Source organism: Henckelia pumila, chromosome 1 (assembly GCF_033568475.1).
Source record: "Henckelia pumila isolate YLH828 chromosome 1, ASM3356847v2, whole genome shotgun sequence".
NCBI lineage: Eukaryota > Viridiplantae > Streptophyta > Magnoliopsida > Lamiales > Gesneriaceae > Henckelia > Henckelia pumila.
The window spans coordinates 153,137,674-153,155,594 of NC_133120.1; the positions used below are offsets into that span (position 1 = coordinate 153,137,674).

The 17,921-nt window shown below is 35.1% G+C and overlaps 3 protein-coding genes and 1 pseudogene across 5 annotated transcripts; 3 read left to right on the plus strand and 1 right to left on the minus strand.

Moving 5' to 3' along the window:
• The first annotated feature begins 617 nt into the window (after positions 1-617).
• LOC140874236 (uncharacterized) lies at positions 618-1,460 on the plus strand. Its single transcript, XM_073277518.1, has one exon. The coding sequence runs from the start codon at positions 618-620 to the stop codon at positions 1,458-1,460; it is 843 nt and encodes a 280-aa protein (XP_073133619.1).
• A 299-nt stretch (positions 1,461-1,759) lies between these two features.
• LOC140875546 (uncharacterized) lies at positions 1,760-4,248 on the plus strand. 2 transcript variants are annotated; one of them, XM_073279259.1, is made up of 5 exons: positions 1,760-2,157; positions 2,263-2,340; positions 2,457-2,532; positions 3,693-3,766; positions 3,872-4,248. In XM_073279259.1, the coding sequence occupies exons 1-5, from the start codon at positions 2,053-2,055 to the stop codon at positions 3,938-3,940; spliced, it is 402 nt and encodes a 133-aa protein (XP_073135360.1). In that variant the 5' UTR covers positions 1,760-2,052; the 3' UTR covers positions 3,941-4,248. The 2 variants fall into 2 exon arrangements, with proteins under 2 accessions (XP_073135360.1, XP_073135361.1); XM_073279260.1 differs by lacking the exon at positions 2,263-2,340 and having other exon boundaries at positions 1,771-2,157; positions 3,872-4,246.
• A 322-nt stretch (positions 4,249-4,570) lies between these two features.
• On the minus strand, positions 4,571-7,041 carry LOC140876264 (uncharacterized). Of its 2 annotated transcripts, none has more exons than XM_073280182.1 (5): positions 6,795-7,041; positions 5,522-5,776; positions 5,332-5,406; positions 5,185-5,256; positions 4,571-5,005 (listed from the first exon to the last, which is right to left on the minus strand). In XM_073280182.1, the coding sequence occupies exons 1-5, from the start codon at positions 6,840-6,842 to the stop codon at positions 4,796-4,798; spliced, it is 660 nt and encodes a 219-aa protein (XP_073136283.1). In that variant the 5' UTR covers positions 6,843-7,041; the 3' UTR covers positions 4,571-4,795. The 2 variants fall into 2 exon arrangements, with proteins under 2 accessions (XP_073136283.1, XP_073136282.1); XM_073280181.1 differs by having other exon boundaries at positions 5,332-5,409.
• A 2,461-nt stretch (positions 7,042-9,502) lies between these two features.
• On the plus strand, positions 9,503-10,226 carry LOC140874237 (uncharacterized; annotated as a pseudogene).
• The last annotated feature ends 7,695 nt before the right edge of the window (positions 10,227-17,921 follow it).

The following is a 17,921-nucleotide window of genomic DNA, read 5'->3' on the forward strand; positions in this document are numbered from 1 at the left end:
GATTCTCATAACAAATATCAGTATATAGATTGATCAAGTGACGTCTTTCCAAATTGGTTGAATACCAAACGTACGTAGCCAATTTAATTTATAGCATTAATTCACGTACACTCCACTTTTTTAATGATAAAATTTAAAAAAAAAATTTAAAATCAAATATGTATGGAGAATGTTTCATCAATATTAAATAACCAAAAATGCTGAATAATTTGGAGTTGACGCCAGCCACACGGTACGTATCAATCACTACATAGCTGGCAATCGTCCAGCGAATGCAATGGCGCCCTTATATTATTATTGGCCATTTGCCTTTCTTTCTCTCTTTAACACATTTCTTGGCCTTTTTATGTCTCAGCTTTCTCCACTTTCCCAAAACAAATCGCCTCTTTTTAATTCCAATCTTGTTATTTATATGTCATTCCATTTTTTCAGCAGTAGCTAGCATTTGAGTTGAGCTCTTGCATGTTTTATGTTTAGTTTGTTGTCCCAATTCAAATAAATGATCACCTCCTTATACATTGAAGCTAGCTAGCTAGATTCTCTCAATTCAAGAAACACACACACATATATATATATATAACAGCAAATGAATCAGTACTCCACGAAAAGATCACAAAATGAAAGATTTCCCATCTTGTTTTGGTGAAAGTGTCATCCAAATTGCATCAAGCACACAAACAGCCAAATCCGGAGCTCAAAATCTGGTGACGTGTGTGTACCAGTACCAGTCTAAATCGGTTTCAGGCTTCATCACCGTCACATGGATCAAGCATTTGATGGGCCAATTAGGACTCACTGTCGGAATCCAAAATCCCACCAAACAATCCCTCTGCAGAGCTGACATCAAAACATGGCTGTTTTCCAAGAGAAAAGGCCACAAAAACTTGGTATCCCATTCCGCATCCCTCCATATTTTCTGGGATTTGTCGTCTGCTAAGTTCGGTCCGGGGCCTGAACCTTTACAAGGATTCTATCTCGCCATTCTTGTGAACCAAGAGCTACGCTTGCTCCTCGGAGACTTGACCAACGAGGCCTACAAGAAGATAGATATCTATAATTCAAGTCCAAGTCCGACCCCTTCTAGAGCCATATTCGTGGCGAAGAAGGAGCACGTATTCGGGAAGAGACTGTATAATTCAAAGGCACGATTTTGTGACGAGGGAGATGTGCATGATGTAAGGATTGAATATGATACTACTTATGATGATGATCATTGCATGGCGATATACATAGACGACAAGACGGTGATGCGAGTAGCGCGGCTGAAATGGAACTTCAGGGGAAACGACACGATGACGGTGGATGGAGTTTTGATCCAAGTGTATTGGGATGTACATAGCTGGTTGTATCAAAGTGTTGTTGGTAATGCGGTGTTCTTGTTTACAAGTGGTGATCCAAATCATAAAACTAGTATGGCTTCTGGTTTTTCATTGCTATTATGTGCTTGGAAAAGCCAATAAGATCAACAAGTTTTGGAATTTTTTTTAGTTTACAGTTGCATTTTGATTGTTGCTGTTTTTGCTTTCTATGTGATATAATAATATGTCATTATACATGTGTGGCTCAAGTCAAGAATTGAAATCTTTTGTCATACTTTTATTTTGTATTTGTTGCTAATAAATATATATGATTATATTTAAAGAACAATTATAGCACATATATATATGCATATAATATATAGAAAATATAAAACAGAGTGAAGCAAATAAATTTTTTTTTAAAACCCTTGATGGCTTCACAAAATCCAAATAAATTTTATCCCACGGACATGTATATTTTCTTAAGTAACAAAATTAAAAGAATTTATCCATATTAATATTAACATGATAGCTGGTTTTATGAAAACGTTTCATAAATTTTTAAACAAGAATTATCCATGGATGATGTAGCTTTATTATTATCTTCTTCACTCCCCATATTGTCTCCTGCTGCAGTTGCGGATTTCTCTTTCGTTCCAAATTCCGTATTCCTTCTGGGTTTCTTTTGCTAGACTAGATTTCAGCGGACAAAGAACAGCGAAAATCTTGCTGAGTTGAGTTCGACTGTAGAAAAATGATGTGGGAAGAGTGGTACAGATTCCAAGACCCTCGAGACGAGGAATCCGACCACGATTCTCACCTCGACCACGATTTCTTCTCCGTGTTATCCAAGCCTAAAGTATTGAATTTTTTTTCTTTTTTTGTTCGAAAAAAAAAAGAATAATTGATTTTCCTTGTGCTTCTTGTTGATGGTTAATTTGGTTTTTAATTTGGGAACGTGTAGGATTATTATAAAATTCTAGAAGTAGATTATGATGCTACTGAAGAAGTGATTCGTTCCAATTATATTCGCTTAGCTTTGGTACATTGATTATCTATCTTGGTTTTTTTTTTTTTAACTTTGTTTTTTCCAGGGTTTTTGGTTAATTTGCTGTTTTAGTTTAATGTTAACATTTTGGGGTTCTTGTTTGCTACCAGAAATGGCATCCAGATAAAAAGAAGAATGAGGACAGCGCGACTTCCAGGTTTCAAGAAATCAACGTGGCTTATCAGGGTATAATGTGCCTTTCCCATTTTTCCACCCAATGCTGCGAATGTTTGTTTTCTATAGGCTTAAAGTTGTTTTACTCAGCATGTTTTAGATTGGTTATCAATTCTTTGGCAATTTAAATGACATGCTTGTAACAATTTGATTACGAAATTGGGGATTATTACGTTCGTAATAGTTCAATACTATAGAATTTCGCGGATGGAAAGGTTGCGGTTTAGAGAACTTGACGGTAAGCTTTAGTGGAAGTGGCCAGGTCGAATGATATTCTCTGTTTTTTATTTTCGTGAAGGATATGCAATTTGTCGATTGTTAGCTGGTTGTTGGCTGTAGATTAGGAGGCTTGTAGTTTAAGCAGTGTTTGGAGTGAAATTTTGTGAATGAAAAGCCGAGAAGTGATTCTTAGAAACTATCCCAAACATTACCTTAGTTGTGTTCGCCAATAGTGCTTTTTAGGGTACCTAATGAGTGACCTTTTGGAGACTTTGATGTAAATGTGATCTTTTATTGCTTTCTTAAGCTAGGTGGTATGAATTTCTCAGCTTGATGTTACTTGGAATTTAACTCGGAGGACTGGTTTGACTCTTTACATGTGCCTCCGACTTTTGTTGCTTTCATATTAGAACATGCAACCTCGACCAAAACCATCTGATTTATGGGTATGGATGGCAACAACTAATGGATACATTTAGGTCTATTATATTGTAATAATTGATCACACATGCTGAAGGCTGTGGTGATTAGTATGTGATGGATGTACATTTGGTTGAAACCTCAACGGATGGATTAAGAAATAATGAGGCTTAGGTGACGGTAAAAATGAATGGATTTAGTCACCAATGCATAAATTATTAAATCATAAGCTTTGAGTTTAGCTCGTTTTATAAACGGCCTACAAGGTGGTAAATACATGAAAAACTGTCAATAATCATGCTCCAATTCTTTCTGTCTCAAACGATAATTTTACTAAGTCACCTAGAAACTTAGCGCCCCAGAGAAAGGTCTGCCGTATTTTCACATACCATGACATACAATATAGCCAGCTGATGCCTTAGATTAGGGTCCATTGTTGCACAGCTTGTTCAGCCACTGGTAACCGTTTTGTTAGCTGTTCTTTTATGTGAGTTTGACCAGTATTGACATCGGAATTCTTCTATCTTTTCCAGTTTTGATTGATCCAGTAAAACGACGTGAATATGACAAGAAAGGGATGCTTTATGCCTACGATAGCAACATCATTGTAAGAGTCCTACTCCTTTACAATGACCTCTATAGTCTATGGTGTATTTATCATTTATTCTCTTTTAAAGTCATGGTCCACAACTTGTTATTTTGTTGACTGCAGGATTACCTCAATCGTTACAAGAGCCTCATTTTAACCTGCAACGGCCTTGGCATGAAATGCTCGATATGATGACTAGTGCATCATGCACCTAACGTTTTCTCCAGAAATCCTGCAGTCACGCCAAATGCGGCAGACTTTTTTACGAACTGCAAGCATGAAGTTGAATCTTTATGGAAGTGACGAGAGTCGATGCTGTATTTGTCTTGATATGTGCTGTATATAAAGCTAGAGGGGCTGCATGTCCAAGTTCCTTCATGTGTTACATTTTCTGAGGATTCATTCACCAACTTCTTGTTTAGTAACTATTGGGGGAAAAAGGGAGAGATATTTTAAACTTCGTTTTCGAATTATATTTGTGTGAAAATTCATCATAATTACTACTAAAATTACTCAAAGGTGATTGGATATAACTTTAAAATTCATTTCAACTAAAATTTGTTCAAACAAATAAAATGAAATTCATATTATGGATTTGATATCCATGATTTTGAATATATTAATTCAAATTTATTTTTAGTTCATACTTGAATGGAAATGTTTTATTTTTGACAGGGAATTGTGATTTAAATCACCTTCTAGTCATAACAGAAGGATCATCAAGACCTAATGTCTAACTCAGTTTATAATATAAACAGATTAGCCCTACAGGAGCATTCTGCCATAACATGTACACTTTTTGAGAATCAGAAGCCTCGTGATCAATCTTCACACAGAAGGTGGTGAATTTTCCTAGTTAATCATCAATTTTCTCAACACAACTTGGACCAAATATCTTCAAGATTCAACATTTCACCAATTAAAAAAAGAATACAGTAAAATCTCTCAAACATTGTCTTTTGCTTACTGTATATCTTTTTATTTATTCATTCATAATTCCCAGAGCTGGACGGCATCATATCAAGAATAGGTGACATCTTTTCAGCATTATTTCTTCCTCGGCCGAGTAACTCTCTTTTGCCTATTAGCAACATTTGAAGCATCCTTAGAATCGTTCTTGTCCGGAGATGCCTTGCGATTATCTGCATCTGGAGCAGAGTCGCCATTTCCAGTTGCATTTTCCTGAGTTTTACCCCTTATGGAGTCAATTAGAAGCACATCCTTGGCCGTACCGATAGCATCATTCACCTTCTCATACTGGTACCAGTTACAAGTAGATAAAACACACAGGATTAATTCCACAACATGAAGGAACCACATTAAAAGCACACTGTTGTTCCATTTGAATACGTATAGAATACTCGATGATGTAAAGCAAGAAGACTCAAATCAATCAAAATGCAGTATGTTTATGATAAAGGTCATTTCAAACTTACCGCCTCAATTTTTCCATTAGCAAATTCCAACTTCATGGAAAGATGACAATTTTCCGCCATCAACTGCTCAATCTGCTCCAAAACGGCCATTATATTGAAGAAAAAAAAAATCATAGACAAAAACAACATGCAAGAAAATGTCATCACCCTTTTTTCCGATCTGTAGTACATGCTTTTGTAATTGAGTTCAGAAGAAGGTTCAGCATTAGTTGTCCCGCAAACCTGCTTATTATAGTCATCATAGTCATTGAATAAGTTATCAACATCGATACTGATTATGAAACGACACCTCGGACTTGAGTCCATCAATTACTCTAAAATGTTACAAGATAGTCACCTTCTGTTCCATGTTTTTCTCATCCAAGCTAGGTACAATACCAACTTGCTGACAACTGTTCGGTTCTACCTTTTCTTTCTCAACAAGGATTTCACTCTCCACAATGTGTTCAATGTGACTTACATGCTCAGGTGACAGGTCCTTAGAGGGTGAATGCATGTTGTTCTCGACATCCTTGGACTCCAAGACAGTTTGAGCAGTTTCAGTGTATGCTTTTTCCTCGCCTTTTGATTTCTCCGAAGTGGCAGCTTTGCCCTGTCGTTTGCAGTGTCAACTCTCAGAAAGTGTAAAGTAGCACATTGAGAATAGGTAATAATATGCTAAACAGAAGTTCATTGTGTACTGATGAAGAAGCATAAAAACACACACATGAATAAACGTGAAGAACACAATAAGGCACTCTAATATCTTCAAGAAAAACACTAAACTTCATCTCCTAATGTCTCAAACAAATAAAGTATATTGATTTAGTTCAAGAAACAGTACATCGATTGAAATAATAGCCAACTCAAGGAAGATGATCATGAACACCACCGATTGCGCATAAAAGAAACAAAATAAGCATAACCACCAATCAAACAGACAACCTTAGATTTTGTGCCTAGCGTTACTACAACTAGGCTACCAAGAATGACACTTCCGACCATGGAGAAAACTTCAGAAAGCTATAAAATTTTAAATACGAAATCGAAAGGGCCTCTACAAATGTAGTGGGGAAATATTCATTGCTGTGAACCTCGACCCTTTCGATCCCGAATTTAAACAGATAGTCTGCTGTTATTCATTTGGAATGCAAATTTAAAACTGAATCATAGATACCTAGAATCATACATCCAGTGCTAAAGCCTTGGAGTGGGACTTCAACATAATATCTTTAGTCCCAAAAGTAGAAGAGCAGAGAGTTTACAGGAAACGCACTCACCTTCCTACTTCTCTCTTTTTTCCCCCCACATTTCAGACGACGGCGATGAATATTGTCAATCAGATAAAACATAAATAAAGGTTTAGCTCCCAAGATACGAAAAGGTATCCACACAATCAAACCCCACTTCCCTTTGTTCAAGAACAAACAAATAATCTTTCTTCTTCACGGGAATATTTCAAGATTCATAGCAAAAGGTAGGGTACGGTTTTCAAGAATTTTGCATGACATCGCGACAATGCATTTACAAGGGGGCAGGTGACATTCCAAGAAACGTTACCAAACAAAAGCAACACACACCCACAAATCTTCAGATAAACGTGTGCGTGTGTTTACTGCAATATTGCATACCTTATCAGCCATTTTTCCGCCATCTCCAGCCTTCCTTTTCCTAGCCATTCTTCCTTTTCTTTACGAGAGAAGTCACAAAGACGCCAGAAGTTCGAGAGGCGGTATTCAGCAGAAGAAGAAGAGAGGGTGTTTGATTTCTTGAAGGGTATTGGGCTATTGGGCAATGCAATTAATAAATGATACCAAAATCAAACAGGCGCGCAGAAATTCAGAGATGAATCTCAGACGTCTATTTCGGCTGTGTAACGCTTTCTTTGTTCTTTAGCACTTTGCTTGATGGTTGCTCTATCGGTCCCACTTTAAGCTGAAAATATACAGAAATTATTTTCATAAATTTTTAAAGGAAAATATGTCTTACATAAATTCTATTTAATTGTTTTCTTTTTAATTGATATTTTTCTATATGTTTTGCTTTTCTTGTATTCGATATTATTTTTAATTAGAAGATAATATTTTATTTAAGTAATATTGATATATGATTTGATCATGCTTATTTTTAAATTAAATTATAAATACAAGTTTTGTCTTTTTTTAACTTTTTTTATCCTTAATTATATAGATTTTTATATTTTATTAAGTTTTATGATATATTTTATTTAAAGAGTTTTATACTAACAAAAAATTGTTTTCAAAGGATTTATCAAAAGGAAACAAATCAGTTTATATCAAGATGCAAATTAAAGCGTGCAAAAACAGAGAGGCAGTAGTCACTGCTTATTGAAGATATTTTTGGATTTTTCCTTTGTTTCTGTTTCTCACCCTCTGATTTTTTTTATATTCATATTATAGTTTTTAGGGTATAGTTTTAATATTTCATTTTGTGAGATATTTAATTTTTATTTTACACTCTATAGTTTTCGTTTTTCAATCTAGGATTGAATTTAGAGTGTTGTTATAATTTCTTAAAGTGTTGAAAGATCTAACTTTGATAGGTTTACTAAGATTGATTTTTCGTTATAATTGAACATTACTTAGTCCTCCTAGTAATCATTTTTGCCATAAGGCAAGCACTTGCGACAATAACTTTTGTGTTTATTGTTTTATTATTTCCGCTGCGTAGTTATAAGTAATTATTTGTCACCGATTGAACTTATTTGTTTCCATTCGAACTTGTTAAGTTTCATAAGGTGTTGCCCTTCGATGTTGCCAACATCATAGAACAACATCAGCCTACATAAGTTTTTGTATAATGTCCTGTCGATACCTTACAAATTTAATTAGATTATATTTTTTATTGGAAAATATTGATACAACTCTATAATATCAATTATCATTCATATGATAAAATAATGTTAGTGAAGTTGCGTAGATACAAAATATACTGTAGATAATTGTCACAATTGCAGTGCACGAACGATAAAACAATTAAGGATTATTAGCGAAGTTGCGTAGATACAAATATACTGTAGATAGTTGTCACAATTGCAGTATACGAACGTTCGGGCTATGCTACACAGTAACACATGGTGACCTCACCCGGTGCAGCATCTGTGGGCCCGGGTGCCCAATCACACCCGATGCAGCATAGCATCTCATCTCATCTCATCTCATCTCATCTCAGATGAAAAAAGTACAAGGATTTGTGGTGTGTCTGTGGGACTCGCGACGAGCTCTATATATATAGGCACTTGGGAGTTGAGATCCACGCAGACAGTCATAGGCATGACCATCTGAAAAGCCAAAAGTTGGATAGATGAAGCACCAATAGCTTCGGCTAGGTGAAAAGCCTAATCCAGAAGGATCTACGTCCATCTGCATGAAGGTGAGTTTTCGGATGTCTTTTTGGAACTAAATTATTTTATCCATTTGGAAGATGACTTTTCGAAAATAAATTTTGAATATTGCAACCCCAGTGCAGGCGTGCGCTAGAGAGAACTGCTTGACTGACCAATCTTACACTCTCATAGAATATAGTAACACATATGTTCACTTTTTTTTTTTTACAATTCAATGTAGGATATTCCCACGCACCTCCAAAACGTGACAACTCCGATTTTCATTCACAACGAATATAATGATAAGTCCCAATTAACATCATAATTTTGTTAAAGCGTATGTACGTGAATGTATTGGTTAATCGTTACAATATTTTTAGATCATGTGCTTGTCATCATTAAAAAAATAATTATTTTTTGGTTTTTCGGTTTTAGCTTAAAAAAATTAGTACTTTCGAATACATAACCGAAGCTGAACAAGACCCTGGAAAATTAAAGAAGAAAACTAAGAGATATGCGAGCAATTGAGGAAATCTATACTTGTGGACTTTGCCCATGTTTAATGCTAAAGTGGTTGATTCTCAAAAAATATCTGCCAAAGGGATCTTCAAAAAATAAAGATTTAAAAGAGCTTATTGTCTCTTTCCGAAAAAAAAGAGCTTGTTGTCTCTTTCCGAACGAACAAAAACCTGATGGAAATGTAATTAGACCAGCTAAGAGTCAAGAAACAGAACGGTAAATTGACCATTAATCCATTCAACCTTAGACCTCTAAGAAATGGTAAATCATGATATGCTAGCTAGCTAGAACATTAATATCATTCAATAAAAGTTTGTTGGAAGGCATGCTGCTCATGCAATAATTATATAGAAGCTGGAAAGAAGTAAGTAACCAATAATGATGGATTATTGCATTTCACAGTAAAAACCAGCTTAAAATAAGCTTGAAAAGTGCATTATAATAAAGTTAATTAGCAACTGATCAAACCAAACCATGAATGTAACTAAGGGTAACTTGTACCTTTAGGCCCTGCTTGGATGGGTGGATTTGGGCTGATTTGGATTTCAAATCCACAGCCCAAATCCACTCCAACTGATTGAGTGACCCATAGATTTGAAATCTCAAATCAATTGATTTGTGCCATGGATATATTACCCTAGTTTTCAGCGGATTTAAATCCTTAGCCATAGCTGCTGATTTGAAATCTTCTCCACTTCGATTTCTTCAAGATTCAGATACTCTGAGCCTCACGGTGGTTGGGAATTCCCCTGCATCGCACGGGTTTGCGAAGTCATCTCGTGGCTACTCATCTACTGTACTTCCTCCTACAAATCCCTCAAATCCACTATCGACAATGCGTCCAAGAAACTCGAGACCATGAAGACATTCGACGCCACTACGGTCTTCTCCAATATTGTAAAAAAGTTGTCCAGAACCAAGAAAATTGATCGGGTTGAGATGTTGTTGAAGGAATCGAGCCGCGATTAGTCCTTTTTCAAGTTCAAATCGGGCACGGTCGTGGCCCTTGTCTTGTTCATGGTTTTCAGGTTTTTGAATAGTTTGTTCGAGGGCAAAACCGTGGCCAAAATCAATTTTGTACCGATTAATTTGGTGCAGAAGATAAGCCACAGGGGGTTGTGGGAATGGCATGACCGATTGTTCGATGGAGTTTCTGTATCTGCTGTGTTCGATCAGCACAAGGACGCATCAATTTTAAAGTTTTATGTTCATCCACCAAGAAAGAGATTTAAGAAGAAAAAGATTCAAATCAATGAATTTGAAAAACCACGGATTTGAAATTCTCAGACAAATCCAAATACCTCAATCCAATCACAACCTTAAAGCTTCATCATCCAAAGAGTCCCTAGCTCGATCCGAGTAGGGAGCTTTGTTACGCCTTAAACGCATACAAATCTCGTGTTATGAGATTAATGTTTTTAATGCATTAACAAGTCTCATAATATTATGTTTTGATGATTACAAAACTCGGTTAATTGTTACTAACCATTTAAAGTGAGATTTTGCAGATTAGATTTATTGAAAAATAAATTATTGGAAGTTATTTTGAAGCTATACATGTATTTATAAAGTCTTGTATTACTCATTGAATGGATGGAACATTGTTAAGAGATATGAAGAAAAAGACAAGAAAAAGCCAAAGTATGGAGCAGCAACTTCCGAAAATTACTGGAAATTTTCTATGATTCCAAATCGGATCTTCACCAGTCATAATCTAGATAAAGAAGTTTTACAAGTACTGTCCAAATTTGAGAGAAATCCAACGGATAGAATGAGAGATATGAATTTTTCCATATATGCTGCATAGTACCCACTTCTGCAAGAAACGAAACCATGAAGATTCGACTTCAGAAAATAACTGGGAATTTTTGAGAAATTCAAATCATATCTCCACCAATCAGATTCCGTATTATGATGTTATAAAGCTTCTGTCCAAATTTCAGATCAATCCAACGGATGGATTAAGAGATATGAATTTTTCAAATTTGTTGCACAGAACAGGTTCGAAAACATGATGAAGTGACTTCAGAAAATTACTGGAAATGTTTGACTTGTTCAAATCAAATCTTCACCGTTCAGAATAAAGATCTAGATGTTTTAAAGCTTCAGTTAAAATTTTAGATCAATCCAACGGTTAGATTGGAAGATATGAGTTTGCCACAAAATCCGCTCAGTGCTGGGAAAAATATGGCAGCGGCGCCGAACACTTTTTTGTCTCTCCTTGACTTCTTAACACACACTCCAAGCACTCAAATTAGATTCAAATCTTTGCCAACTATAAATAGAGGTCATCCAAGTTCATTTGGAGATATCCCAACTCATCTCTTCTCTCCTTTGCAAAAAATTTCTCACTATCAAAGTGTTTGTGTGATATATTTGAGAGTATTTGTAAAAATAGTTTGTGAGTTGGTTGTGCTATTATTGTAAACACTTGAGTGTGAAGCCAAGTGTGTTGTGCTATCATTGTAAGCACTTGAGTGTGAAGCCAAGTGTTGTGTTGAGGCTATCCTTGGAGCCGTTAAGGCCAAGTGTTCGAGTTGTATCGGCGCGGTGATCGTGTTGAGTTGTACGGCTATCCTTGGAGCCATCAAGGCCAAGACGTTGAAGTGCTAGTGGATCCTTGGTTAATCGATTTTAACCAAGAAGGGGAGACGTAGACGATTTATCGTCGAACTTTCATAAACATCTCTTATCCCTTTTATTTACATTACGCATTTATTTACCGCACTTATTATTAATTGCTTTAAGTCTTCCGCTTGCGTACTAGCATAATCGCTTTAAATTGCTAAAGTTGCCAATATAATAAGCCAAAATAATGACTTTTTATTATCTTTAAAATTCCCTTAATTTTATATTTCGGGATTTATGTTTTATATTAGATTATTTTGTATTTTTAAGAGTTTAAAATTTTATATTTTATGTATATTACCTATCTAATTAAATTATATTATCTATCTAACTAATTTTAATTATTTATTTTTTAAAAAAAACCTATATTAATCTAACCTACCCAACCCCACTACCATCACTCAGCCGCCACCCCACCATCTCCATCATCTTCTTCATCGGCCATCACCCCCTAGGACTCCATAGCCACGTTTTTTAAGCTCCAAGCCAAGTTGTCGTCGCCCCGTCGTCCCGGAATCGTTCCACGCGCCTTCTTCTCTTCAACCTACGGTGCAAGGCATGATTTTCTTCCCTACTTTTCATACTATATCAGATATTATGGTGTGTGTATTGTGTATGCATCGAAATTTCAAAGTTTTCAGAAAAAAGGTTCGTTTTATGATTGAAGGCGCACGGTTATTGTTGTTTTTGGTTGTTCATGCTCATGTTTTCCTCCATGGTTGCGTCTAGGCTGCTGGTCAGGGTTCCTAGGCGGTGTGGGGGTGGCCTGGACTCGAATGGCTTGAGTGTTTTGAGCCAAAGGAGCCCAGGAAACCACAATGATCAGACGGGTTCCATGGGAGACGCAGATTAGGTTTCACGGGAAGGAGGGTTCGACTAAGGGTTCTAGGGTGCATGGGGCTGGGTTAGTGGCCAGGTTCGAACCGCCCAGACGTGGGCTACGTCTGGGCGGCGGCGCTCCGGCCAGGGGCAGCCGAAGCAGGCCGACAGCATCCCAGGAGTGGCTGCTGCTCGCGGCCGAGAAGAAACAAGGGAGGGGCGACGGGTTTAGGGTTTTCAAGGCGGGTCGGAGTCAAATTATGGGTCCGGGTCGGGTTTGGAAGTAAGTGGGTTAAGTTAGTTGGGTCCGGGTCTGGGTTAAGTTAGTCGGGCTCGGGTATTTTATTTTTAAGTTAATTATTAAGTTTAAGTGTTTAATGGGCCTAATTAAATCCCAAAATTTAATTGGGCTCCATTTAAATTCTTTTGGGTTGAATTTATTTGTTATTGAGCTTATTTAAATTTAATTAAATTCGTCCAATGATTTTTATGGGCTTGGGGGCCATGGAAGTTATTGGGCCAGTCTTTGGGCTTTTGAGCCCATTGAGCCAGAATAGAGTATTATTGGGCCAGGAAATATTATTGGGCTTAGAAATGTGTTAATGGGCTTAGGTATGTTAATGGGTCAGTCTCAGTGTTAATGAGCCAGAATTTAAGAAATTGGGCTTGAGTGTTAGGGCCAGCAGTTCAGTACAACCCATGAGAAATAGCATGTGTCCTGAATATATATTTAATTATTTTTATGCATTGAAGTTATTTTTAATATTTATATGTTAGTATGAAATTAAATTAAATATATATGAAGGACACACATTTTATTTAAGTACATGCATTCATTAAATAATTTTTATGCATGATTTAATGTTTAAGGTTGAGCAAAAAGAAAATAATTTTATGTTGGAAGTTGAAGTAGTTTGACAATTTAAGGGGGATTCGTCCCCATATGTGAACTATTGAAGGGCAGTTTACTGCCAATTTAAGAGGTGATTCGTCACCGCCACGTACGTTGGTTTACTACGCTGATCAGTATTTAATGTATGTATGGTATGGATACGACCTTTCGATGTTAGAAAATACTTTGCTCAACAATGTTTATGTATTATTATGATATTCAAGTTTAATTTAAGTTTATGTTATGTTCATGATATTTTTAAACATGCTCATTCATGTATATGTTATGTATTAGTATTAAAGTGATTTAAATTATTTTAAACCCTTGTTATGTTAGCATGTTGGGCCTATAGGCTCACTACACTGATATGGTGCAGGTGAGTACGTAGAGGAGGATATTGTACCCACCGGCGGCGAGGACCTATGAGCGGACAAGCAGTAACCCCGTGACCGTTGTCTGAGTCTACGTCATGTTTTGAATATTTTTATTGTGTTATACCTTTTTATTTATTTTAAGTGGTGGATATTATTACTCATCTTATTTAAATATTTTCAGTGCATGCAAATTTTATTTATTTTGCTTATGTCAGTATTTTATTAAATGTTAGACTCAGATATTTAATTTATTAAAGGTTGCATTTTTATTTAAGTTATTTATTTTTAAATCTATTTATTCTGTGCATATATGTATGGACATGTATGTACATATTTTTACTTAGTAAGTATATATAAAAAAAAAATTTCTGCATATTTATTTTTATTTAGAGTGTTAGGGTCGTTTCACCTAGCTAGAGCCACAAACATCAACTTAAAGCATAATGGTGGTTAAAAGATTGTGGCTATGCAACAAACGATAGATGAGCAAAATCAGATTATAGGTGAGCAGCAACAGATTATAGGTGAACTTCAACAAAGATTTGTTGCATTATTGCAACCGTTGCGATATGTCATTCTTGGTTTCTCTTTTCAGCACTAACTATCTCGAATTTTTTTTATTTATTTTTTTTGAAAATTTAAGATTTTTTATTTTTAAAACGTTAAATTTAGTTATTTATATATATGCATTATTATTTAGAATTTTTACTTCATTTAAAATTTTATTTTAATAATTATTGTTTTTTTAAAATTAAATAATTTATTATTTAAAAAATTTATAACTATAATTTTTATTTTGAATATATTTATATATTTATTTAGTTTTCAAACTATGTTAAATATATATTTTTGTCTATTTATATAATTTTTGAGTTTTTAAAATTCAAAATATATTATTTATTATATTCAATTATATAAACGGTTTTTCGGTTCGACCGTCCGGTTAAAATGGTCCGACCAGTTGGAACGCTTTTTTTAGGTAGACCGGTTCGACCACCGGTCCGGTTATGAAAACACTCGTTATGAGTTGTGTGTTTAGGGACCTCAAGAGCCTCGGTATTTATAGGCAAATCTCATACGTACCATCAATAGGCAAATCTCGTACCATCAATGAGTGTTCGGAAGCACGAGATTCAAAATAAATGTACGTTGCGTGTCTCACTTTTCTGAATATGAGACGCCATATGCACAGTTGTCAAGTATGGCGGCATCGGTCGTCCCCGCTTCCGTCACCGTAGATATCTTGTTTTAACTATGTGCCATATTCTGCTTTCCTATCCAATTGAAGCTTCTAAACACTCCAACTTTCTCGTAGATGGTGTATTTGTGTTGTTATGAGTTGTATATTTAGGGCCCTCAAGAGCCTTCGTATTTATAGGCAAATCTCATACCATCAATGAGTGTTCGGAAGCACGAAATTTAAAATAAGTGTACGTTGCGTGTGAGACGTCATATGCACAATCGTCAAGGATGGTGGCATCGGTGACTGACAGGCTCTTCTACTTGATCTCCTCCACCACTCCCCTCTCTTCTGACATCGACTACATAGTTTTTTTTCATTATTTATTTTACAACATTATCTAATTAGTGTTTGATTAATTACGTTTTACGGCATTATTTGACTAGGTTGTTTATCCTTTTGGAAAATATTGACTGTTGAATTGTAAATTGCACATCTATTAAATTTGAGTATATTTAATTGTTTAATTATTTTATTTGATATTTGTATTTAGTAGAAAAAAAACATTAATCAATATTTTGTTATGCTTTCGTATTTTCAGCAAAAGCAAAATAGAGAAAAAAAATATAAAAATGTATCGCCAAATGTCTAATATATTTGGCGACGAGATTTTCGCGTCATCAAATAATTACAATAATATCCAAAATATCGAAATGAAAAATTCATTTTGCGACGCAAGGACGATGTCGCCAAATGCTAATATCCTTTAGTGATGTACGTTCCTAATGTCGCGAAATGTGTGCATCTTTGGCGACGTTTAAGTTCCTGCGTCGCCAAAGAGCACCTTGACATTTTCCAGCAATCAATTTGCGACGAACATAATGAATATGTTCTCCTTACATTTTGCGAAGTTAGACAGCGTCGTCAAATGTAAAATTTCTTGTAGGTTAAGTTATATGACTTACTCCTAACCAGATTTTTGGGCTCAGGAAATTTGGTGTCTTTAAATATTGTTCCTAATTCCGTCCCAAAGATATTATGTTATACCATACATTATTAATTGAGAGACTTCGATAATAATTAATTTTGGTGTTTGATTTTATATTTTTAAATTTTATATCATATCTTTTTCGATAACTAAATCCCAAAAATTCTTATTTACTTTTTTTTTTTGGTGGGATTATATATTAAATTCTAATATATAAAATCCTCAACATTATCTACATAAAATCACTTTCCCACATATGACCTGCACACAATTTTCATGTCTCCTTCGGTGGATGGTTGATAAAATCGCTGGGCACTTAAGGAGTGTTTGCAATAGATTGTGCTTTTGTAAAATTGATTAATTTATAGATTATAAAAAAGTTAAGAAAAATCAAAAGATGATAGTGTTTGAAAACATATGTGAAAATATAAAAATCAAAGTTGAGCAGTGTTTGATAAATAAGTGATTAAAGTGATTTTAACAATGAACTTTTTTTAGAATCACTTTTGAAGAATCATAATCACCACATGACTATTTTTTGAATTTCAATTAAGTTAAGCATAAACTAACACATAATCTAGATTTAAAGCCAAAAGCTAACAATCACTTTTTTTCAGTGATTACAAACACTCCTTAAATATCAGTCCGAAAACATGACAATTGTAATGGGGCCATGCTAAAATTTGGAATGAATATTGGGCTCAGGCCCATTAAATTTTTTAATTCAACGAGGAACCCATTTAAAATGGATGTGGGATGAGTATAATTCATGATTCATCTACTCTCCAAAGTAGTAGACGTTTTTGATAGCATGACTGAAAACTCGGACTAGCAAGATAATAAGTTTCGAGGAATTCGACCAAATGGAGGAACAGGAATGAACCAGTTATGATGAAGCCGAATATCAAACTCCGGTGACCTTAAGGGTGGTGCCTGCTTGCTCGAGTAAGCTTATGATGTGATGATGGAGTTTACATCGACAGGGACATCACTGCGTGGCGTGTGATGCTTACTAGAATGGGACCATACTGAGCTGCACAAAATTTCGGGTACTTGCACCTGTCATCGAGCTTGTCAAATATAAGCAACCAAAACTTGGAGATAAAAGCTACTGTAAAAATTGGAATAATCAAACAAGGCAAGTATAGCAGCTACAATCTGTAAACAATCTCCGCAAGGCAAACTTGTTTCTTTGTTAGACTCAATACATCAACAAAATTTCATCCGAATATGTACAGAAACTAATGAATTGTCAATGAAACTTTCTCGATATTGAAATCCATTAACCTTAAGACACAGTTCGCATTCTCTGTCTTTGTAAGACAATAAATAAATCATCCCATCAAATTCATTCTTGAAAATTTACAATCGCGCCTCACTTATCACATCAGCAGCTTCAGTTGCTGAGAACAATATTGTTTGCTTCCCTTTGAGAGTTTGAGTGCCTCAGATATCACCAGCCCTGCCACATATCTCCCAACTGAATAGCAATAAAACCACACATTCATAACACAACACAGACTGATTTTATTATCATAAAAGTGGACCACATTGATTTTCCAAAAACAAAAAAAGTAGATAACATTGATGTAATGAAAACGGTATTCTTAGTTACCAATCTTAGCATCTGTGGCACCCCAAAGAATCGTTGTTAAAGGCTAAATATTACTTTAATAATGTGTTTCAATAATAAGGCAATTATGTGTTTATGTGATTAAAGGAGACATGATTACTGCCTGTAATTAGGCAACTGAGTCAAGACTCAAGACTAAGTTGATTAACAAAAACAAAACCATTGATTAAGTAATGGCCATGACAGGTTAACTGAAACTACTATAAAGTTTATATTAAGTCTTCTAAATAAATAAAATAAATTAAAAATAAAAACAGTTGACAGCAAGAACAAATTTAAACAAACTATTAACCTCAGACTGGCTAAGATCAATTCTTAAAAGACTTTGAAAATTTTGATGTAGCATACAAAATTGAGTAACATTCTAACAAAATAGAGT

What these genes read in the sequence shown, in the direction of transcription:
- LOC140876264 (XM_073280181.1), bottom strand. Translation starts at nt 6,842, where the DNA reads ATGGCTAGGAAAAGGAAGGCTGGAGATGGCGGAAAAATGGCTGATAAG. An exon ending in GCGGAAAAATGGCTGATAAG is followed by an intron (nt 5,777 to 6,794) that starts GTATGCAATATT and finishes TGCAAACGACAG; the next exon opens with GGCAAAGCTGCCACTTCGGA. An exon ending in CTAATGGAAAAATTGAGGCG is followed by an intron (nt 5,006 to 5,184) that starts GTAAGTTTGAAA and finishes AACTGGTACCAG; the next exon opens with TATGAGAAGGTGAATGATGC.
- LOC140874236 (XM_073277518.1), top strand. Translation starts at nt 618, where the DNA reads ATGAAAGATTTCCCATCTTGTTTTGGTGAAAGTGTCATCCAAATTGCA.
- LOC140875546 (XM_073279259.1), top strand. Translation starts at nt 2,053, where the DNA reads ATGATGTGGGAAGAGTGGTACAGATTCCAAGACCCTCGAGACGAGGAA. An exon ending in ATTATATTCGCTTAGCTTTG is followed by an intron (nt 2,341 to 2,456) that starts GTACATTGATTA and finishes GTTTGCTACCAG; the next exon opens with AAATGGCATCCAGATAAAAA. An exon ending in CCTACGATAGCAACATCATT is followed by an intron (nt 3,767 to 3,871) that starts GTAAGAGTCCTA and finishes TGTTGACTGCAG; the next exon opens with GATTACCTCAATCGTTACAA.